This window comes from Anabrus simplex, chromosome 5 (genome assembly GCF_040414725.1).
Source record: "Anabrus simplex isolate iqAnaSimp1 chromosome 5, ASM4041472v1, whole genome shotgun sequence".
NCBI classification, from domain to species: Eukaryota; Metazoa; Arthropoda; class Insecta; order Orthoptera; family Tettigoniidae; genus Anabrus; species Anabrus simplex.
The window spans coordinates 18,710,470-18,736,413 of NC_090269.1; the positions used below are offsets into that span (position 1 = coordinate 18,710,470).

The window sequence follows — 25,944 nt, forward strand, 5'->3', positions numbered from 1 at the left end:
CAAGAAAGGAGGACTCGCTTTACATTAGATGCTCTAATATCACAGAGTCGAAAGAAAACTAAATGTGAAGGCCTGCAATATAGAAAGCTCATAAAATTGATCAACAACAATATTGTATTGACCATTGTTTGTTGTGATGTGCTTTGTGTATTCTGCTGCCATTTATCTCCGATAGATGGGATTACTGCTGCGTACAGAGTATAACAGCCTGCTTGAATATTGGCAGGAAGTAGCCGGGGAGTTAGATCTCTCTTTTCTTTAGCATGCCATTCCTCTGGTTCATAAATTTTCTGATACTATTGGTATGTAACACACTGGATCATAGTATTCCAGCTATTCAATACCTACTCTGAGGCTGTGATTGGAATGAGCAGTGTGCACACTTAAACGGAATGACACAGGAGTGTTTGCAGCTGTATGCAGCCTGGTCATTCTAGCTCTGGAACTTTGAACTGTTAGATCGACACCGTAGTAACCATAGTACTTTTCGTTAAAAGTGAGAAAATGTACTGTTTTTCATTTTATCGAATATTTCTTATGACAGCATTGCTTTTAATCGCGACATTCATACTCACATCATTGTAATTATCTATGTTGACTACAGTTGAGAAAACTATAAGGACAGTCTTTCTGAGAATTCCGTAGCAAAGCACGGGTACATCAGTTAGTTATTTGATACAAATAGCATTGCATTTGCTAAGTAATGGCATCTAAGTGCGTGACTGATTCACACGTGTGGAGCATGAGTGCATACTTTTTTTGGAAGACTTATCAGAGACCGATCATCTCGCTCACCTACTTCCTGTGAAGGAATGGAGATGCGTAACTTTTAGCTGTGTAGCCTCGTATAGCAACAGTCGGGGTTTGAGACAATATAAGTATTATATCATAGTACAGTATTGAGCAAGACATGTAAAATAAGCAGTTTTGACCAATTGTATCTCCTGATTTCTCCTGATTTTTCCTGATTTTCATATCAAAATCTCCTGATTTTTGGTTTTGTAAAATTGGCAGGTATGGTGCACTATCAGGAGTGACAGTCCGTCGTCGTTTATTATGGTCTGGGTTACCGGCGCGTCGTCCACTTCTCCGCCTACCGTTGACTAATGTGCATAAATATGCTAGATCGCAATGTTGTATGAAACAACATCACTGGGGACAGGAATGGCAGCAGATGGCATTTGTTTGAAAATGATGGCTGCATTTTGGTTCACCGCAGATAGGTGGGGAGGCATCACATTGACTGCATTCGCACAAGATATACAGTACCACCTCAAGGCCTTATGGTATGGGGTGTTATTGGGCACAACCACAAATCACTGTTGGTGCGTGTCCAGGGCACTGTGACCAGTTTGACCTATGTTAATGACATCCTGCAACCCGTAGCCATACCCTTTCTGCAAGACACCCCAGATGCCATATGTCAGCAGGACAATGCGTAACCACATGTTGCTGCACGAACACGTGCCTTCTTGTTGTCACACGATGTCAGACTGTTGCCCTGGCCCGCCCAATCACCGGACTTATCGCCAATCAAATATGTATAGGATATGATGAAACGATGGGTACGGCACTGTGACCCAGTGCCACCCACCAAAGATGAACTGTGGAACCAGGTGAATGCAGCATGGATGGCTATACCCCAGGACACCATTCGCGCCTTATGTGCATCAATAGCATCACACATGGAACAAGTTATCAGTCAGTGCCCATGGAGGACCCAGTGCCTACTAGGCAACGGGACACATGCTGAACCTAGGTGACTGAAATGCTAATCGTTTCTGCAGAACATACTAATGAACATGTTCTGTGAATATGAACTTCCTATCATTAGCCTTTCAAGCTGTTCTGTTTTTATGAACAAGAGTGTATGATCACATTGACAAATTTGTGAAAGAGTACACTGGAGAAAAAAAAAAAATTCAATACTTAGAGAAGCTGTGAAGAATCTACTACTTAAGGCAAAATGAAGTGCTTTTAGAACTGTTTTGTGAGATGTTGAACCTTTCCTCAGAAAATTTCAAACTCAAACCTCTGGTGCCACCTTTTTACATCACCTGAAGAACTTATGAAAAACATAATGATGGGATTAGTTAAGCCTGAAAAGATAGCTGAAGCAAGTACATCGTAAAAGTTTTAATTTTTAGACTTACAAGATAGGGTCAATCTGCTTTCAGTAGAAAAACTGGATGTTGGTTATGCTGCCAAGGGCTTACTCATACTAGTTAAATGTTCTGAAAAAGAAAATGTTATTTGTGACAACGAGTTCAAAAATCACCATGTTAAAAAAACTCGGAGAGAAAAGTCCTCGAAAATCACATTTAGCTAGAGCCCTAGACCCTAAAAGATATTGCTCAAATCCAGTTTGGCAATGAAAAGGATTGATGTCGTTCTTAAAAACTTGCACAGCTATACAAAAATTTGTGATAAAAGTGCTGAAAAGGGCAAATGACCGTTCTGTCTGCTAACAGAGGAAGCTCAGGACAACACAGGAATCAACAAACAAATTAATGACTTCATTTCTAAAAGAATGGATGACTTGGATTGGATTAATTTTACTACAATCTTTTAGGAGAAGATGATAAATATGAGGATTTCTGGTCTGTAATGAAACTTTGTGTCATTTTATCCCATGGTAATGCATTTGCTGAGACAGGCTTTTCTGTCAGTAAACATTTACGAGTCAAAAATCTTCTAGAAGAATCACTTGTGTTCCAGAGAATAATTTTTGATAGTGTGAAACATGTTGGTGGTTCGAGGAATGTTACTATCAATAGAAGTATGCTGACCTCGATCCAAGCTTCAAGAAGAAGGTATCAGTCATACCTGAAAAAAGAAAAGCAATCAGAAGAGGAAAATAAGAAAATGGAGAAAAGGAAAATTGAATTACAATTGAAAGATTTGGAGGCAAAACAGGAAAAAGTTGAAAATTGAAAGGAAAAGCAAGATGCTGAAATTGAAAGGAAGAAAATAGTTCTAGAAAACATAAAACAAACACAGTAACCTTTTCGATAAGTGCAAGCTTTTATTTTTCATTCTTATCTTTCCTGACTGATTTGTCGTCAAATTTGAAAACTGTTTTGAATATAGACCTAGACTAATTGGAATTCATTATATTCACCTACATTAGAAACACAAAATAATTGTTTTTGATCTGAAGCCACATGAAATAGTATTAGATTGCTGCGGTGAAGTAATTTTATTTTCATATTTGAATTACTCTTTTAATAAGTTAGCTGTACTTTGCTCCTTGAAAATAAGATAAAGGTATATATATATATATATATATATATGTTAGGCCTACATGTTACCTTTAAACAATGTGTTTATATATAAAGTGTCATCACTGTCATTGTTTTTCCATAAATAATTGAAAAAAAGAAAGTGGAAAATTCACTTGTCACTCAGTTTTCATGAGTCAGGGAAATTTTTCTTAGTAGGTCAAGGAAAGTCAGGGGAATTTGAGAGAACATTTCTGTGGACACTATAACTCTTCATAGTTTGTCTACTAAATTATTGTTGTGTATTGCATACATTTCATTTAAACCTGCTGTCGTAGATCTTAATGCATGCTGTATTCAGAAACTGCTCATGCAAGCAGTCTGATGTTTGAATTCTGCTGTTAATGACACTTTTATGAGTGAGACAGGTTTCTTCAAAGTCATTCAGTCACTCATCGTTTGACCCAGGCTAGCTTTCTCAATCCTAGTTCTCAAACTTAATAAAAAGTATATTGTGCTACTTGAAATCTATTAAATGTAGAATTGTAAAAATGAAATGTGCTTATAATTCTGACATAAAAATTAATGGAATGAACCAGCAAGGTAACCTGCTGGTATTAATCATTCAGAATTTTTATGAAATAAGTTACGTCAGAAATAAATTCAAGAAGATTTACTTTTTTTTAGTCCTGTGTATAAATTAAAGATAGAATGGCAAGGGTGAGGATGTGAACAAATGCAGGGGATTAAAAATTATGATTGATCATTGTGGAAAGTGGGATTGTCCGAAAGGAGGGATAAGGATGAAGAAGTGACACAATAGGACAAGAATAGATTCCACATCTTCTTTCACTGCTATCTTCACATAGATGACTCACTCATCACAACAATCCCAGTTCTTCCAGAAACATTTGAGCTCAGCCCTCAACAAGCTCATTTTTGCTTTCCAGCTTCATCAAGAAAGACTATGTCTGCACAGATTATTGAGATCTTCAGGAATGAATGGGAAGTGTAGAATAAGGGAAAAGCTAGTTAAACACAGAACAAGAAATGAGAGAATTTTTTTTATTTTTTTTTTTTACAGATCATGAGAGACATGGACTAGCACAACAGGAGAAAGGGCATGTAAATGGGTTAATATATGAAATAAAAAGGGAACAAACGACATACTATACATACATCTATACATCTTCATTATAGACCATTTTGCTTTCAGCGTTTAGTTTGCAAGCCTCTGTGAATTAACCATCTATCTCTACAATCCTCTATCTCCTACTAGCTCTTTGACCTTGTTTAGTTCTACACCTCTTATCTTTAATTAAAAACCAAGTCTAAACATAGTCACTTTGGTCTCTGTCTACTCCTCTTTCCCTCATGGCAGTCCCTCACCATGGCTAAATGGTTAGTGTTCTGGCCTTTGATCACAGGGGTCCCGGATTCAATTCCCGGCAGGGTCAGGAATTTTAATCATCATTGGTTAATTTTGCTGGCACGGGGACTTGGTGTGTGTGTCGTCCCCATCATCATTTTATCCTCATCACGGCGCACAGGTCGCCTACGGACGTCAAATCAAAAGACCTGCACCTGGCGAGCCGAACATGTACTCAGACACTCCCGGCACTAAAAGCCATACGCCATTTCATTTCCCTCAATGGCAGAGTTCATTATTCTCGTATGTAACCTGTTCTCCTTCATTCGCCTCACATGATCCACCATCAAAGCTGGTTTGTACATACAGCTTCATCTATAGAGTTCATTCCTAACATAGCCTTTATCTCTCCATTCCGAGAACCATCATGCCATTTTTCCCACCTGTTTGTATTTGCAATCGTTCTCGCTACTTTCCTATCTGTTAGTCCCAACTTATGATAAGATATCCTTAGCCCACCCAGCTTTCACTCCTTTACAATGAAATCTATCTGAAACCTAACCGATTTAAAACAGTTTTGTCCAGGAACTGAAACGCCATCTTTCTTACAAAATACCATTGATTGTAACTGTGAGCTAACTGTGTTAGTGAGCCTGCTTCTTACCCAGAGACTTCACGTTTGATTCCCATCCAGGTTAGGGATTTTTACCTGGATCTCGAGGGCTGGTTCGAACTCCACTCAGGTTACACAAAAACAGTAATTGAAGAGTAGTCTGGCAGTGAGATAGTAGCTCCAGTCTGGGAAGCCAAGAATGATGACTTGAAGAGTAGTTGCACAGACCATATATCATTTCATAATCTACAGACTTTTGGACTGAGCAGCGGTTTATTGGTAGGCGAAAGTTACTTATGTATTAAGTGTCCACTATATCTGTATGTTCCCCATCATCTGTTCTATACACCTCCCTGTTCTTCTTGGCATATTTTTGAGCATGTCCAATGTTACAGTGTGAAATGCATCCTCAACAGCATTGCTCAGTTCTTCGTTTGTAGCATAACGACATGCAGATACTTGCACCTTAATGGCTCTCCGTAATGAATTGCCAGGTGTGGTGAGGTCAGGACTTCTTAGTAGCCATTTCAAGGGAGCTGGTGTTGCTAATGAACCACGACCCCACCACCGTCCTGATAAATGTTCGTTTAGGAACTCGCACGCTGCAAGAACATACTGAGCAAGTGCTCAGTCTTGCTGCAGCCATGTACATTCTGTGAGGGCCCTTTCCTCAAGCTGGGTATTAACCATCTTTATAACATGTATAAAAAATTTGCGCCATTTTCAGTCCCTTCAAAAAAGTATGGTCCAAGCAGATGTGATGTCATCGCTGCCCATATTATTACGTGGGGCGGATTCCTTTCCAACTCAACTCTGTAATGAGGATTCTCTTTGGCCCACATGACAACATTTTTAGCACGTGTGGTGCAATAAATAGCACATTCATCTGAATAACCTTGGCACGGCTCACAGCGTTTGGGAATTTAGTTAACAAAGCATGGCATGCTAAAATGCGCTCATTCCGGTCTCTATCCGATAACTCGTTTACGAATGTCGGTCGAAAAGGTCTGAACTTTTTTTTTTTAAATGTAATCACGCACTGTTGTTCTCGGTGTGCCAATTTCTGAAGCACATTTACATGTCGACTTAGGAGATTGTTCAATGGAACACAGACTCAAGCACATGTTTCTTCCCATATCTTCTTCCTTCCACTCCAGGGCCTGTCTTTAACACTGCTCGAGTCAATAGCATGTCTGTCCCAATCGAAAAGTGTTGCTTTTCGTGGTGGAGCCTTATTAAATCTTTCGTGGAATGCTCCCATAATCTGTCTCATTGCCTGCCCTGTGTCTCATCGTTTGTGCACCCACACACTTGCCACTAACTGCTCCTCAGTAGTGTAACTCTTACCACTCACATATGCCATAGCTTCAGACTAACACTCTACTGCAATTATATGTATTCCAACAATTAGTAATATAGCTACCAACCTGCATAGTTTAGATAGTTTATTGCTTTCACCATCAAGTACAGGAAATGTACACTAGGTATTGTCAGTATTAATGAAAATAATCTATAGACAATATCTCAGTCATTAGAAGAATTATTTTAGCTACATATATTAGGTCAGTTTTTGAAATACCACATTCTAGATACTCTTCTACACTATAAAATGCCTTTTTCCTTAAAAATTGTTACAGTAGCCTGTTAAATGCACTATTGTCTAATGTTCAAATTAGTAATGGAAGCTTATTGTACATCTTAAGCTGTTGATAACAGTGGCTGTTTGTGCTTTTACTAAGCCTGGAGTGAGGAGTATCCAGATCATCCTTGTACCCTGTGTCATGCATATGAACTGTAGATCTTTCTCTAAATTCTCTTTCACATAAATAACATAGCATAAATAACATTTGATAGTAAATAGTTACAGGGGTATGGGGACTTACTGCCCACCCTGTAGAGTTACTATGTGTATTTGAAAATAATACAGTAGAAGTCCGATGTAGCGAGTACAGCATATAACGAGAACCCTGTCATCCCGACTACTGTATGTTGTGCTGGCCCTTCAAAATTCCTTTATTAAACTGTGTATTATCCTTCGGTTACAGCGAGAGCCCTGTCACTGACGTATCCGTTATTACGAGCGATTAAGCGCGCGTTTTTTTTCCATTACTGATATTTATGCACCCCAGCGATTATGTTGCATGCAGTCGATTATCTTTGGTATCATTTCCTCGCTATGTCCACTAGCAAGTTCTCTCCTCGACATTCGAAGGTGATTACATAAAATTAGCTTCATGGTCCGTATCGCACTTCAATAGATTCACAACTAAGTATTTATTTATTTTCCACCTAGTCGATACAATGATTGCCTAAGGCAATTTAATGGTTAAAAGTGGTACATGTTTCGTATATTATCAACATCTTCAGCCACATAACACTGTTTAGATGAAGAATACATAAATTGACAAAGTAATACTTTAGAGGAAGTGTCCTTAAAATTAACATCCATAGAAATGCAAGTTTTGAACAAACTGTTTGCCGTTTTATACTGATTTTAATGTGTATGAAGGTTTGCCGACTTCTATACAAAAATAGGATGTAACAACAATCCGCTATAGCGAGTAAGTTTTCCGCTGTTGTGAATTCTCGCTATAACAGATTTCTACTGTAGTATTGTGACAATAAAGGCTGAGATTGCAAGGGGCCTGGCAAGAGACGGTAGTGCCGCCAGGCCATCAGCGAGCAAGACAGAAGTGTCAGCAAATTGTTGAGGCTCGCAATAGGAAGCTGCTAAAGGAAGCTGGAAAATGACTAACAATAGAGCAGGTAGCCAGAACAATCTGGAGTTGGAAACTGCTAGAATCTCCCGTTGGTCTCTATAAATAACAGAGTTAGTCTTGAGTGCGCCAGTCGCGAATTAATGTAAGCAGTTACAAAATTGTTGTGATTTCATGGCGTGCCATTCATCAGGAGTGAATATGTCAAACGACTGTGGAATTCATCAAGACTTGTCGGTTGTGGCATTTCAACCATTATGCCCTTCGGACTGTGAAACCCATCTGTGATTTTCAAGTGACCAGTGCAGTGAGGTGAGACCCTCCTACCCAGGGTAGAGGCTAAATGCAGCAGTACAACATCAGAGTGCCCTTTGAGAGGCTAGTTAACTCTGTGAGATACTTTCACCGCATCAGCATATTAATAAAATCTGAGAGGACTTTTCCTGTTAGTGAAACTTACAACCTGATTTTTCATCCCGTTTATGATCAGACCACTGTTTGATGTCTCTCTCACAGCATTGTTGAGGTCTTCTTGTAATCGTTCACAATCCTGTAACTTATTTACTACTGTATACAGTATAGCATCATCTGCAGAACGCCTTATCTGTGATTCCAGTTTGTTTACTCATATCATTTAATACATAAAAAACATAAATGTCTGATAATACTACCCTGTGGGGCCCCCACATTAATCATTACAGGATCAGATAATTGCTTCACCTACTCTAATTCTGCAAGTTCTGTTTTCTAGAAATTTTGCCTCCAAATTACTCTTTTTGTCTAGTTCAATAGCCCTCACTTTTGTTACCAGTGTCCCATGATCTGCCCAGTCGAAAGCATTGGAGAGATCAAAAGCGATACTGTCCATTTTACATAAAATCAGCTTCATGGTCCGTATCGCACTTCAATAGATTCACAATTAAGTATTTATTTTCCACCTAGTCGATACAATGATTGCTTAAGGCAATTTTTAATGGTCAAAAGTGGTACATGTTTCGTATATTATCAACATCTTCAGCCACATAACACTGTTTAGATGAAAAATGTATAAAATTGACAAAGTAATGCTTTAGAGGAAGTGTCCTTAAAATTAACATAAGATTGACAAGATTAAAACAAACAAATAACTCAAGAGAAAATATATAAATTATTTCTACAATAGAAAGCAGTCGTCAAGGAAACACTTGTACAATATTCCATAGAGAAATTGTCCTAATAAATATTCTTTTCTTAATAATTCATGAAAAAAGATCAATTTATAAATTAAAAATTATACAATTTATAAGTAATTATCGAAATGAAGAAATCCTGATATCACAGTGCGGCTCTTATTATTAATGTAGATGAAGATATAACTAATTCCTAGTTGTCAAATCTTATTAAGCCTGCTTTCCTTTGGAATAGTAACTCCTGTCATTCTTTCACAGTTTTGCGCCGGGTGTAATATTGATGATGCGTTCTTCCTTGCTCTTGCACCTGAGGAGGTGGAGGAGCAGGGGATATAGGTGTGTCAAGAACTTCCTTGCTGTCACCTATAGCTTCAACTGAGGAGGAATAAGTTGTAGGGCTATCTGTAGGAGGAGAAATTCCAATTCTTTTTTCGTGATCCTTCTCAAGCATTTTCAAATATACTAGAATTTGATAATATAATGGATTCTTATATTCTACAGCCTCATTAAGGTTATCATTTTTCTTTACAAGTTGGTCTAGATGAATGTACAGGTCTTCATATGTGTTCATTAAGCTGCCCTTTTTTAACTTTTTTATGATGGTCAGGTCTTGTTCTATGTTGGTAAATTTATGACCTGTGGCAGTCATGTGTGATCCCATTGCTGAGAATCTTCTATGTTTTTCAGCATTCACATGTTCCAAATATCTAACTTTAAAATTGCGGCCAGATTGTCCTATGTATGTATTCTTACATTCAAAGCATGTGAGTTTATATATTCCGGAATCAAAAATTTTTTATCTTTTTCCGAGAGATTTATTGTATCATGGTTGAAAATACTATGTTTCATGTTGTTATTGGTGGAAAATGCAATTTTAAAATTTTTTCTCTTAAATAAATTTGTTATTACATGAATGTTTGGATTATTATATGTGAACTTGATATATTTTTCAGTTTTACATAAACAGGGAGAACCGATTAGACCTATCATAAATTTCAAAAATAGCCCCATTTTCAAAACTTCTAGATTTATACATAATTTCTTATCAAGTAAATACGTATTTCATTGTAAAACACCCATCAAAAACGCAGTGGATTTTTGCAATCTAGTTAAAGATTTTAAACTTGGATCATCTCACACGACATGTTCGTTTGACATAACCAACATGTATACAAACATTCCAATAGAAGACACTATCAGAATCATTAAGAAGAATTTAACGAAGAACAAATTAGTAAGCATACCAGAAATTGAAGATTTTATTAATGTTTTAAAATTCGTGTTAAATCAAAATTATTTTACGTTTAATAATAAAATTTACCGACAAAAAGGACTCTCAATGGGAGCCCCAGCATCAGGAATATTGGCTAATATATACTTAGACTATTTGGAACACACGAAAATTATTAATCAAATAGAGGGTTTGGATTTTTGGACACGTTATGTGGACGATGTTTACGCTATAATAGATAACAGACTCACCGATAGCAATAAAGTTTTAAATATACTGAATAATTTGGATTCCAATATAAAATTCACTGTAGAAGAAGAAGTTGAAAGATCACTGAATTTTCTGGACATAGTCACAACAAGAGAAGAAAAAGGATTTTCTTTCAAAATACACAGAAAATCCACTTTCACACTGACCACTATCAAGAACAACTCGTTACACCCTGAGGCACAGAAAAGATCAGCATATTATAGTTACGTTAACAGAGCGTTTAGTATTCCTTTATCCAAATCTGAAAGGAATAAAGAACTGTTGTTTATCCGACAACAAGCCCTCTTGAATGGTTTCAACAATAACATGATTGATAAAATAATTAATAAATTTTCGGAGAAGCAACAATCTAAATTAGCAGTCGAACCTAGTAAAACTGAAAAATATATCAAGTTCACATATAATAATCCAAACATTCATGTAATAACAAATTTATTTAAGAGAAAAAATTTTAAAATTGCATTTTCCACCAATAACAACATGAAACATAGTATTTTCAACCATGATACAATAAATCTCTCGGAAAAAGATAAAAAAATTTTGATTCCGGAATATATAAACTCACATGCTTTGAATGTAAGAATACATACATAGGACAATCTGGCCGCAATTTTAAAGTTAGATATTTGGAACATGTGAATGCTGAAAAACATAGAAGATTCTCAGCAATGGGATCACACATGACTGCCACAGGTCATAAATTTACCAACATAGAACAAGACCTGACCATCATAAAAAAGTTAAAAAAGGGCAGCTTAATGAACACATATGAAGACCTGTACATTCATCTAGACCAACTTGTAAAGAAAAATGATAACCTTAATGAGGCTGTAGAATATAAGAATCCATTATATTATCAAATTCTAGTATATTTGAAAATGCTTGAGAAGGATCACGAAAAAAGAATTGGAATTTCTCCTCCTACAGATAGCCCTACAACTTATTCCTCCTCAGTTGAAGCTATAGGTGACAGCAAGGAAGTTCTTGACACACCTATATCCCCCGCTCCTCCACCTCCTCAGGTGCAAGAGCAAGGAAGAACGCATCATCAATATTACACCCGGCGCAAAACTGTGAAAGAATGACAGGAGTTACTATTCCAAAGGAAAGCAGGCTTAAAAAGATTTGACAACTAGGAATTAGTTATATCTTCATCTACATTAATAATAAGAGCCGCACTGTGATATCAGGATTTCTTCATTTCGATAATTACTTATAAATTGTATAATTTTTAATTTATAAATTGATCTTTTTTCATGAATTATTAAGAAAAGAATATTTATTAGGACAATTTCTCTATGGAATATTGTACAAGTGTTTCCTTGATGACTGCTTTCTATTGTAGAAATAATTTATATATTTTCTCTTGAGTTATTTGTTTGTTTTAATCTTGTCAATCTTATGTTAATTTTAAGGACACTTCCTCTAAAGCATTACTTTGTCAATTTTATACATTTTTCATCTAAACAGTGTTATGTGGCTGAAGATGTTGATAATATACAAAACATGTACCACTTTTGACCATTAAAAATTGCCTTAAGCAGTCATTGTATCGACTAGGTGGAAAATAAATACTTAATTGTGAATCTACTGTCCATTTTACCGCCTTTATCTATAATATTCGCTGTATCTTGCTGGAATCCTACAAGTTGAGCCTCACTGGATAAACTTTTCTTCATCCCAAACTGTCTTCTATCAAAACAGTTAGCAATTTTGCAAATATGTCCAATATAATCAGAAAGAATGCTTTTCCAGAGCTTACATGTAACACATGTCGAGCTGATTGGCCTATAACTATCTGCTTTCTGTTGTATCACCTTCTCCTTCGTACAGTGAGTCCTCTATAGCAAAGGCCCTTTGGTATAGTGTCTTCATGCGAACAGTAATGCAATCATAATAATTTATGTATTTTAATTTATGTTTTATGGCCTACATTGGACCACTTTAGTCAATTTTATAAAGGATTTCTTGATTTCCTATCAGCCCAATATTTTTTTCATTCTGAGAGAAACTGCCTTTCTTTGTTCTGATGAAAATACCCTCCCATTAGACCTTTTATTGATCTTGGTCTTTAGCCTGGTGTATGTTTTCTTGAAGTATCCTAATTTTTTCTCTTTTGTTTTTGAGATCATCTATTGTTATTTGTAGTTCTTTAATATCCTCCTTAATTTCCGTGATCCATTTAGTCCTGGTCTTGCTATTCCATAATTTTTCAATTCTTCTGCTAATTCTAGTGTCAGGTGTTCTGATAAGATGTCCAGAGAATAATATACGTGTTTTCCTAATCGTGCTCAATACTGGTTCAATTTTACTTTTTGTATAAACTGCTTTATTTGATGCTATTCTCCATTGTCCACTAACTTGATTCTCTTTATTTATGCATGTTCTAATTATTCTTCTTTCTGTCTTAAGTATTTTGTCTGTTTCAGCTGTATTAGTAGTTTTAAAAATGGTTTCACTAGCATAAGTTATTTCTGGCTGTGTGACTGTTTTACAATGTCTTAATTTTACTGCTATCAATAAGCTTTTATTATTGCAAGTGATCTTGGTACCGGTAATATAATTTGCTTCATTTAATGTATTTATTACGTTATGCCAAGCTGGTTTATCATTAAGATTGTAAGTCATAATTTCTCCTAAATACTTAAATTTATCAACACTTTTGTTTTCTTACCCATCAATAGTTTTTTCAAAGGATATTGTAAGACCTATTTTGTGTGCTGTTCCTGTAGATTTAATTTCTGTCAAGTTTCCTGAATATTGTTGGACAATAGAACAAGGTTATAAGCAAATCCTAAACAGTTTAAACTTAAATTTGGTTTGGTGCTTCCAACTTTTATGTTCTGTGGGTTGACCTTGTATCATTCCCTTATTATAAACTAGTTGATGTACCCGTGCTTTGCTACGGGATTCTCAGAAAGACTGTCTTTGTGGTTTTCCTACCTGAAGTCATCCGAAGGAATGTAGTGATTAAAAGCAGTGTTATATAAAATACTTGATCAAATTAATAAACCGCACATTTTCTCACTTTTAACGAACAGTACTATGGTGCCGATCTAACAGTCCAAAGTTCCAGTGCTGCAATGACCAGACCGCAGACAGCCGTGAACACTTCTCTGCCATTATTCTGTTAAATAAGCACACTGCTCATTCCAATCAGTGCCTCAGAGTAGGAATTGAATAGCTCAAATGCTATGATGAACCAGTTTGTTATGTATCAGTAATATCAGAAATTTACCTAACTCACCAGCTATTTCCCGCCAATTTTCAGGCAGGCCGTTATACTCGGTATGACCGGGTGAGTTGGCTGTGCAGTTAGGGGTGCATAGCTGTGAGCTTGGATCCAGGAGGTAGTGGGTTCGAACTCCACTGTTGACAGCCCTTAAGATGGTTTTCTGTGGTCTCCACTTTTTACACCAGGAAAATGCTGGGGCTGTAACGTAATTAACACAGGGGCGGCTTCCTTCCCACTCCTAGCCCTTTCGTATCCCGTCGTCGCCATGAGTCCTATCTGTGTCGGCGCGACGTAGAGCAAATTATAAAAATATCGGCATACAGCAGTAATCCCATCTATCGGAGATGAATGGCAAAAGAGACACAAAGCAAATCACAACAAACAATGGTCAGTGTAATGTTATTGTTGATCAATGTTATGAGCTTTCTGTATTATAGGCCTTCACATTCAGGCCTTATATAATTGTAGCGTAGAGTGTAGTTCCTTATTCCCCAACTTTACATACCGATTTTCATTAAATTCCATTTACCCATTTTCTTGTGACGGCGCTGATATGATCTTAGCAACAAAAATCCATATTCATGAATATCTCCGTTATCATAGCCGGTACGGTCAAAATGTATAAGACATAAATGATCGGAAATTTAATACTATGTCACTTTATTTATATAGTAATTGTCAATAAGACCACTAACAACGCAAATATTCAAGAATTAAATTTTGGGCCTTCCCCTAAACTACCATTTTGCTCAGTGTGAATAAAGTTATTTATGGCCTAGATTGTAGCAACTTATTCCCCGAGTGTGCATACCGATTTTATTTACGATGGAACAACTAATAACAAATATTTCAGAATTAAATTTTAGGCCTTCCCCTAAACTACCATTTCTCTCAGTGTGAACAAGATTATTGACGGTATAGACTGTAGCGACTCATTCGCCGACTTTGCGTACCTATTTTAATTAAGATAGGACCCCTAATAACATAAATATTTGCGAATAAAATTGTATGCCTTCCCTTAAACTACCATTTCTTTCAGAGTGAATAAGATTATTAATAGTTTATATTGTAGCGACTTATTTCAGAACTTTACATATTGGTTTTCATTAAGATAGGACCACTAATACATAAATATTTGAGATTTAAATTTTAGGCCTTCCCTTAAACTACAATTTCTCTCAGCATGAAAAAGATTAATTATGGCCTAGATTGTAGCGACTTATTCCCGGACTTTACATACCGATTTTCATTAAATTCTCTTCAGCCGTTTTCTCGTGATGCGTGTACATATATACATACATACAGACAGACACAGACGGACAGACAGAAATGACGGAAAATTAAAAAATGCATTTTCTTGTTACTATGGACATGACTGATACAGAAATACTATCCTTTTTAAATTTTGAGCAATGTACAGACAAAACTCTTATTTTATATTGTAAAACGTGCTGGCGGGGTAGATGAATAAATAAATGCGTACAGAACCTGGTAGCAACCTATTTCTAAGATTTATTAACTTAGCACTACAATTACAGACTTACACACACACACAGGCGATAGCCGAGCCACAACTTACACACGTACACGGTTACACACTTCATGGTTCGCGCTCTCTCTCTCTCTTTCTCTCTCTTAGTTTCTCATGTCCTATCTACAATGAGAGAGAGAGAGACACACGCACGCACACACACACACACACACACACACACACACACACACACACAGAGTCATCGATATTTACAGTACGCTCTCTCAGCCACTTAGTCACACTCGTTAGCGCTGTCACGGTCCACAGCCTACACGTCAGTCTCGCCGGTCGGGATATATCCGCTGTTCACTCCATCCATCGAACCCCGTTCACAGTCCGCACACGTCGGCACCCAGTGTTCCTTTCGCGCTGCTCCAGAACACTCCAGGTTCTCCTCCAGCAGTCAGCTTCAAGGGACACACACACACGACATCAGGGAAACAGGAACGAGTCCTCAGCTCCAACAGGCAGATAATCCATCAGGCTGCACTCTCCCAGGCCATCACTGACTGCGCTCCAGCGAACTCAATCTCGCTCTCACCCGCTCTTACTCACTAACTCCGTCTAACTCTCACTGACTGTCACTCCAAGTTACTCCTCTCCTTATATACCTGCTCTGGGCCTTTCAGAACAGTCCGGATGCTAGATGTCTCCAGGAACCTCGCGAGATGGAAGACTCCAGATTAATCGTCGAGTAATTTCCGTCGTCGCATGCAGCACGACCACGGACAGAAGAGAGGAGGGCCCGCCCAGCACTTAAATGTTGCTCGTAATTGGCACGCTCCAGCCTAAGAGGGTGGAGCGATGGGTGACGAGCTCGGCGCGTACCGACTTGGCATGGCGGACGCTATAACCATTACATTGCCCCCTCCTTAAGGCTGCTCGTCCCGAGCTGCTCCGCGATACGCTGCAATACGGTTTGTTCGGTTGGCCACCATCTACCCATGGGGAATCCGCTGGGTCCGGTCGACGGTGTCCTCGTCCCCGTTGATGACGATCAGCGAGTCCTCGCGTGGCAGCCGGATCTTCGGTGGTTTTCCTTTCCTCCACACTCGCATCCACTTTCAGGGCTTGAGCGCCTTCGTAGTCCTCTGGTGTGATGCCCGGGACTGGTTTGCTCGTCCCAGATTTAGCCCTGCTGAATTTCCTTTTCTTCCGGGGTGCAGCATTTGATGTTCGTACCAGCACGCAGCTTCGTGCCGGAACAAGTGTCCTGGTCAGGTGGCATCCTTGTTTGTTGGTCATCGGTTCATCTTCCATTGGTGCTCCGTCTGCTAGTACGGGTCCCTTCAGCCGTGCCGTTGCAGTCGCTGCCTCTGTCTCACGGGCCATCATCAGAGCCTCTTCGTAGTTCTCTTTCCTGCCGATCGTCCTCCCTGGACAGATCTCAGCGTCACGGGGTGTATCACAGCCGTTAGCCACCTTGAGCTTGGTGTCACCTCGGGATAACTCTTCCAAAATCACGTCTCTTGGTCGCTCGATCTCGGCGTCGAATTCCCGCGGCGTTACATCGGTGCGCTGACTCCTTTCCTGCAGCTGGACTCGGTAGGTGGCTCTCGGTTGGTGGACACTGCAATGTGCGTCGAGCACTCCCACAACCTCCTCGTTGGTCGAGCTTGGCTGGGGGCTGCGTTGAACTATCATCTTCTGTACACGTAGTCCGGTGATCGGGTATTCGGCACTCTTCTTGGGGGTCGATCCGGTCTCGAACTGGGTCCGGCATGTTCTCTTGGAAGTAATCCCGTCGTCCTGTAGGGTTTCCAACTTCACGATGATGGAGCCGCCGTCGCTGCTAGCAGGATTCATTCGCGCCTCCACAGCCATCGTTTCCGCACACAGGGCACTTGCTTCCACCGCTGGGCCTCGGAACTCCGGACTCCACAACCGTGAGCATCTCTTCGGATCGCTTCTCGTCCAGTTCGTTGTCGTCCCGCACTTCGTCATTGTGGACCTCGGTTTCAAGAGAGTGCACTTCGTCTCTTGACTTTAACTGCTCACTCTTCCTTTCACTTAAATCTGTTTTCAGCTGGTCCAGGTTTGACCTCCGCTCAGATCTCAGTTCACTAATGAGTTCGCCATAACCAGATAATTTTATTTTATTTTCAAGTTCACTAAACTTGCTTAGAAAAATCTGGAGCTGTTCGGAATTCATTTCACTAGTAGAAATGTAACAGACATCCTAGAGATAGTAGCAAGACTAAAATGGCAATGGGTAGGACACGTAGCTCGACAAGACTACAACAGGTGGACCTCTAGGATTGTTCACTGGAGACCATGGGGACACAAGAGAGGCATTGGAAGACCCCTGAAGAGATGGCTCGACGACATAAAGCTGTTGGCTGGAACACGCTGGTTCCAAGTGGCTCAAGACCGAAGACGATGGAAGCACATGGAAGAGGCCTATATCCAGCAGTGGATTGAAATAGGCTAGAAAAGAAGAAGAAGAAGACAAAATACGCTACCAGGTACTCGATTCTGACACCAGTTTTTACGTAAGAGTTTATCCACCAGATTATAGTTTGTCCATCCCACTTCTGACGCCAGTTGTAACGTGCTGGCAGGGTAGATGAATAAATAAATGCATACAGAACCTGGTAGCAACCTATTTCTAAGATTTATTAACTTAGCACTACAATTACAGACTTACACACACACACAGACGATAGCCGAGCCACAACTTGCACACGTACACGGTTACACGCTTCACAGTTCGCGCTCTCTCTCTTAGTTTCTCATGTTCTATCTACAATGAGACACACACACACACACACACACACACACACACACACACACACACACAGAGTCATCGATATTTACAGTACGCTCTCTCAGCCACTTAGTCACACTCGTTAGCGCTGTCACGGTCCTCAGCCTACAGGTCAGTCTCGCCGGTCGGGATATATCCTCTGTTCACTCCATCTGTCGAACCCCGCTCGCAGTCCGCACACGTCGGCACCCAGTGTTCCTTTCGCGCTGCTCCAGAACACTCCAGGTTCTCCTCCAGCAGTCAGCCTCAAGGGACACACACACACACACGACATCAGGGAAACAGGAACGAGTCCTCGGCTCCAACAGGCAGATAATCCATCAGGCTGCACTCTCCCAGGCCATCACTGACTAAGCTCCAGCGAACTCAATCTCGCTCTTACCCACTCTTACTCACTAACTCCGTCTAACTCTCACTGACTGTCACTCCAAGTCACTCCTCTCCTTATATACCTGCTCTGGGCCTTCCAGAACAGTCCGGATGCTAGATGTCTCCAGGAACCTCGCGAGATGGAAGACTTCAGATTAATCGTCGAGTAATTTCCGTCGTTGCATGCGGCACGACCACGGACAGAAGAGAGGAGGGCCCGCCCGCCACTTAAATGTTGCTCGCGATTGGCACGCTCAAACCTAAGGGGATGGGGCAATGGGTGACGAGCTCGGCGCGTAGCGACTTGGCATGGTGGACGCAATAACCATTACAATATATATGGACTTATTCCCGGCTTTACATACCGATTTTCATTAAATTCTCTTCAGCCGTTTTCTCGTGATGCGTGTACATACATACAGACAGACAGAAATTACAGAAAATTAAAAAATGCATTTTCTTGTTACTATGGACATGACTGATACAGAAATACCATACTTTTTAAATTTTGAGCAATGTACAGACAAAACTCTTATTTTATATATATAGATTTTAATGCAGAATTAAATAGTAATGGTGATAAACAGTCTCCTTATCTTAAATCTGTTTTAATAAAAATTGGTTCAGAAACCTCTCCTGTAAACTGTACTTTTGATATGGTATTAGTTGAAGGAAGTTCTATCAGTTTAATTAATTTATGTTGGAGTCCAAACTTCTGTAAAATGTTCAGCACGTAAGGTCTATGTATACAATCATATGCCTTCTTAAAGTCAATAAATGTTATTACTATAGGCTTGTTTTGTTTCCTGTAGTATGCCATTATTAGTTTTAGAGTGATGATCTGTACAGCACAACTTCTCACTAATAATAATAGATGCATGTGTTATGCAACATCAAAACAGGTTGCAAAAAAATATATATAATAAATCTTACGACAACTGTATGTGCTGCTACAATATCAGAACTGGTTATTTTGAAATAGTTTCATCTGATGTATAATATGCCTTTCTGCTATTGTTTCAAGGCCATAAAACAGCTACGCAGAGAGGTGGTGGACGGAATGAGAGCTCTCATGAAGCTTGCCAAGGAGAAACAGACCGCTGGAATGCTGCCTATTTGTGAAGACATGATTTCAAAGGTCAGACATCTTCAGTGTTATATTTCTGAAACAGTGTAGATAAACTTCTTTTTCTCATCTTTCCCATTTATGGATTACTTATGTAATTACATGCTTTTGTTTGTTTCTGTGCATTCAGTCACTTTATGGGAGAACTTCATGGTAAATTATGCTAAAAAAAAGTCCAAATGTAATAAATATCTTCAAATAAACTTTCAATATATAGGGTCATATTCACTACATATGGTAAATATTGGTATGTACTGCTGTGTACAGTAGGTACTGCTAGAATGTTGGATACTCAAAAGTTGTTTTTCCTTCTTTTTTTCTGATTTCTTTAATAGTTTTCTATGGTTTATCTGTAGTCTGTATTATTATGTTTTTTGTTTGTAGATTTAATCTTCAGTTGTGTTCTTGTTGTTTTTATTGTTTTGATTATTGTTATTGTTGTTATTCGTTTTGATGTATTTGTAGTTTAATCCTGACATGTCGAGAAGGAATGTAATTAGGTTTAGGCCTGTGTACCTTCATGTTGTCAAATTAAATAAATAAATAAATAAATAAATAAATAAATAAATAAATAAATAAATAAATAAATAAATAAATAAATAAATAAATAAATAACTATTCTGATGATGAAAATTTCTTCCACCAACAGGACTCAAACTGGTTAACCATGGTGTCAGACCATATAGATTGGAACCTTAATGATCATTGCTACTATGCGGGCTTCAAACACTTGTTGACCTAAAGTTAACACTTAGCTTTGTTACATATTATACTAAACAAAATAGTACGCTGTTAAATAATAACTAACTACAATAGAGAAACATTGCTAAGAAATATAACAGTAATATGTAAAGGCCACCGAAGAAAGTTACTGAGCACAATGCAAATTGCTAGAGGAACAAGGTAGTTTCCCATTGCTTTCTGCACTATGCTAGAAATTGCTGCAACAGTTTGCAAAGCCACCATACCATGTGCACACCATACTCTCTCATCATTCATCACAATGACTAGCTTGTAAGGAATGCTATAACCGAATAGCTTATAAAGATAATAACGGAAACTTCGCTGTAAAAGCATGTGCTCACCAGGAGACAGCGATCACAGTGCCATCTCTCGGTGTGAGCTGACAGCATCACTCTCCTTGCCGCCCATGGCTAGCATTTTTTTAGTGCGCACCGACTGAAATTGCATTGTGATGTTAACATATGTCGTGGCTTGATATTTAGGCAGCAAATAATTTAAAGAGTAGGGTTAAAGGAAACAAAAGATACAGTAAAACCTTGTTAATTCGAAGTCGTTGGGACGCAAAAATTGGACTTTGAATTATGTTATTTTGAATTAACCACCGCTAACTCGAAATTCAGAAATGCCAACCCCTGCTACATCACAAAATATTCTAAGATCCTTTATAGCATGCAATCGCCTTGATTCACAGTTAAATCTTTCAAATGTCGTGGAAAAAAAAAGAATTCCTAAATTTATCCAACAAGGTGCATTTATTAAAATAATGCTCTTGGATAATGCCATACACTGTCAAATGTAACCTCACACCCGGGAAAAATAAAATACGATTCAAGGACGGTAATCTACTGTATATGCACGACGCAATTTTAGCAAATAGGTTATAACCTACCTCATTTAAGTGCAGTATAAAGCACTTGCACAGGGGAGCCAACAAGACTGTCCAAATTGGAAACACAACACACCAACAAAACATTAAAAACCCAGACATATATTTAACACAATTATCATGAATAATAAATAACTTTGTACAGTACCTGAATAGTTCGCAAACGTTTAATGGTCCAGTAGGGCGCTTTTTATTCCCACACATTAGGCTTATTGCCTTTTAAAGAAAGAATGTATGACAGGTTGCTTCCTCTTTTTTTATAAACAGTAGCTACGAACTGCTCCATATGGGCCATAGCCTTAATTGTAGTGTCGTCAGCATCACTTGCACTTATCACAGAATCCAACACGGCTAGAGCGGCAAGCACATCATTTTTTGATGGAATACTTGCCACGTACGCTGTACCTTCATCATGTTCAACATCAGCTGTAGCTGCATCTCCTTCTGGTGTCACGTAATCACAGCTGATCATTATGGTGCGATCCCGCTCTCTTGAAGTAGTCTCTGCATGGTCTATCGCGATGTATTCGGAGAAAGTCATACATCGGACTTCTGCCCTAACTCCTCCCATTCATCTTCATTGTCTTCTCCTCCTTCAACTTCATTTAACAAACCAAAACCACACTTGACGAAGCAGTTCTTGATTGTTGATGAAGGAGTAGCATCCCAGGCAACTGTTACACTCCACATTGCAACAGTCACATTCTACTTGCGTATTTCTCCCGCCAGAATATTTGTAGCAACTTCACGGAGAAAGTAATGCACCATTCGCTTTCTGTAGGCACATTTCACAGATAAAATTGTACCTTGATCTAGGGTCTGCAAGTAGCTCGTAGTATGAGCCGATAGAAAAAAGAAGACGCACATGTTTTAAAATTAAATTTTGTTTGTGTCCGGCGCACAGATCGAACAACAGAAGTATTTTTCTATCCTGGCATGCCATTTTGCGCTTAAGGCATACCAGCCACTCCTCAAAAATTTTGCCTATCATCCAGAAATTTTTAGACGGCTGGTATTTGCACGGAAAGTGCCTGATGCCATTAAAACATTGTGGCTTCTCGAACTTGCCTATGATGAGGGGAGGACATCTCTCGCTTCCGTCTACATTGCAAAACAGAAGGACTGTGACCCTATCCATGTAAGATTTCCCGCCATGGCACTTCTCTCCCTTAAAACCATAAATCCGTTTGGGCTCGGCATTAAAAAACAACGCAGTCTCATCGGCATTGAAGATATTGTTCGGTGCATACGTACAATAGAAGTCCGCTATAGCGAGAACGATATATAACGAGAACCCCGTTATAACGACAAGTTTTTTCTGTCCCTTCAAAAGTCCTATATTAAACTATGTATTATCCTTCGGTTACAGCGAGAGCCCTATCACTGACGCACCTGTTATTACGAGCGATTAAGTGCACACGAGTTTTTCCGTTACCGATATTTATGCACCCAGCTATTATGTTGCGCACGATCGAACACCTTCGGCATCGTTTCCTCGATTATCATATGTATAGTGTGGTTAAGTTAGGATGCCTGATGCTGTTTGAATAAGAAATCGTCTATATCATTCGAAGGTGATGTCGGAGTCAATTAGTAATACCCGTCGATTGCTGTTCCGTAAAGAAAATTCGCAATGAAAGAAAACATGTTTTCATAATAATTGCGTAAATAACGTGTCCAATAACAGTTGTTAACTCGTTAAAATTAAAGGCTGAATAAACAACCTCTTAATTTTAGTGCTAAATACCACAGTTAATGTAAGTAAGAATGTGATACACCTCAAGGTATGGCAGAGCGCATCATTGATTTCAGAGGTTAGTTTATGTTTTCTTGTTTCTGGTTAAATTATGGATGCAAAAGTTTCAAACAAATTTATTAAAAAACCACCAGTCCAATACTTTACAATCTTTAAGTTTAAGACACAAATATTACATATACAGGGTGAAGCGAAATTTGTGCACTCGGGCGTTGCAGCGCGACTCCTCACATGCCAGCAATAAAAAAATGTCTGTCACAAAAGTTCCTCCTGCGAGTATATCCGGCAGAGAAAGGACGTTGAAGAGTGGCAGTCTCGCAACACTGTAACCACATGTAGGGTAACTACCTCTGTCAGCACATATTAGTCGTGCTGTACAGTTGGTGCAGTGGATAGAGTTTTGGGTTAGCATGCAGGAGGTCGAGGGGTGTCGATCCTGGTTTGAGGCATATGTTTTTTATTTCGTAAATGTTGTCCAGGTGGTATGGTATCTGGCATCTTAATCGTCAACAGCGATTGCAGTGCGTCCTCTAGAAACCATTTTCACTTACATACGACGATCCTAGAAATGCATGAACATTCGTTTTCATTGGTCAGCTTCGAAAGACGCCCTTTGCACGTCGTGGGCGTGAATATATTCACACCACTTCATCCACTAGATGCGTTACAACGTGTTCAGCGTTACTAAATTTTGTAAATGTAGCATACATGTGACCTAAGAAACTGTGTCTTACTGTATTACAGTATGTAATGTCCGATGGAAATTATCAAATATAAAAGTGCGCCACAACCCAGGATCGAACCCTCGACCTCCTGCGTGCTAACTCAAAACTCTACCCAGTGCACCAACTGTACAGCATGACTAATATGTGCTGACATAGGTAGTTACCCTACATGTGGTTACAGAATTGCCAGATTGCCACTCTTCAGTGTTTTTTTCTGCCAGATATACTCGCAGGACAAACTTTTGTGAGAGACATTTTTTTATTGCTGGAATGTGAGGAGTCGTACTGCGACGCCCAAGTGCTCGAATTTTGCTTCATCTTGTATGTTAAAATGGGACATGTTTCGCTTAGGCTTTGTAAGCATCCTCAGCCATACTTAATCTAAAGCTAAGTCAGGGCCCGGAACTGGGTTCCTCAAAGTATAATACATGCTTTAATACAAGATAAAACAGTCATAAAAATCTAGTCTGTGGAGAAGGCGATGCTTAAATGCAACTAAAATTCAATAATGAACTTGTCATAGTATTATATGTACATGGAATGAATACTAGTGTTCGTCTAAAAAAGTACAAGTTGGTTATTTGTAGAATGAGATATAATCATAATGATCTGACATACATTTGGATTGTACAGATTATTTGATAGTAATGAAGCGTGGATTAATTAAAATATCGAAAAATAAATCTTCGAACGTTTTTGATTGAGAATCGGGTACGTAGAATTACAGTAGAGTTGTTAACACCAGTGGTTGCGTGATAAGGTCAAAAGGCACTTGAAGCATCAGTATAGAAGTGTTATGTCTCCTTCTAGAATAATCTTTGTAATAGATTGTAGTCGTGAGCAGTCTAGCATAGATTCAATCATATCATATGTATAGTATCGTTAAGTTAGGATACATGACATTGTTTGAATAAGAAATCATCTATATCATTCGAAGGCGATGTCGGAGTCGATTAGTAATACCCGTTGACTCCTGTTCCGTAAAGAAAATTTGCAATGAAAGAAAACATGTTTTCGTAATAAGTGCGTAAATGACTGAAAATGAGACTCATAACATGTAATAAATTACGGATAGCGAGAAGGTTATAATTTCTGTACTAGTGCTGGAAGTATGTTATTATCGTATGTATAGTATGGTTAAGTTAGGATAGGTGATGTTGTATGAATAAGAAAACTGAAACGTTTGCCACAAAATGCGCTCGATCATGTTCGGTACGGTATAGTTTTCTCACTATGTGCATTTGCGAGCGCACTCATCGCCATTCAAAGGCAATGTTCGAGTCGATTAGTAATACTCTTCGACTGCTGTTCTCTGTAGAAAATTTGAAATGAAAGAGGATAACACGTTTTCGTAATAAATGAGTAAATAACATGGCCGATAGCAGTTGTTAACTCGTTAAAAATAAAGGCTGAAGTAAACTATCTCTTAATTTTAATGTATAAGTAAGAATGTGATACAACTCAAGATATGGCGGATTAAATCACTGATATCCGAAGATAGTTTATAAAGGCTGAAGTAAACTATCTCTTAATTTTTTATGTTATATACTGAAATTAAGTAAGAATGTGATACACTTCAAGATATGGCAGAGTAAATCACTGATTTCCGAGGATAGTTTATATTTTCTCGCATCCAGTTATTCCCATGTAATTTTTTAGCGAGGAGGTCATCATTTTTCTACATGCGTTTGAAATGTTTTCATGATACATATACGGTTAGGTTAGCTGACGCCATTTGAAGAAGAATACTGAGATGTTTGCCACAGAAGCCTCTGGAATGATACCATATTTCTCCAAATCCAAGACGGCGTTTATTTCTAAGAATCTCGTGAAAAATCAAGGGTCATTTTGCATTTGCGGTCTAACACTAATGAACACCACTGGCAACTACCGCGGTAACCATGCTGCTTCCTTTCTCCCCCCTCGTGCACACACACAAAACTTGCTGACAATAGACGACCACTTCATTATTATACATTGCTACCCGCGGTAACCGGTTGTACAGTGCCTCTGTGTAACGTCACTGGATCGCGGGAAACAGTGAAAAGAGAATGTCGTTCTATTAGCCTCTACAAAAACGTTTTTCAAATATGCAGAGTGGCATCAAAACATGCGAGCTTTCGAATTCTTAGAAAGGCCACAGCTCAATGGCAGAGTTATAATGCGTCTACTGTAGGCTACCTGGCAGTAAAATTAAGTTCTATAGACAGCAGAG

General features: G+C 38.7%; 1 protein-coding gene across 1 annotated transcript in view; it reads left to right on the top strand.

Annotated features, from left to right (window-relative positions):
* LOC136874273 (inositol polyphosphate-4-phosphatase type I A) overlaps nt 1-25,944 on the top strand; it is a 264,058-nt gene that overhangs the window by 132,363 nt on the left and 105,751 nt on the right. The window contains exon 11 of the mRNA XM_067147899.2: nt 19,517-19,630. Coding sequence (XP_067004000.2) covers nt 19,517-19,630 — 114 coding nt within the window. The remainder of the gene's footprint in view (nt 1-19,516; nt 19,631-25,944) is intronic.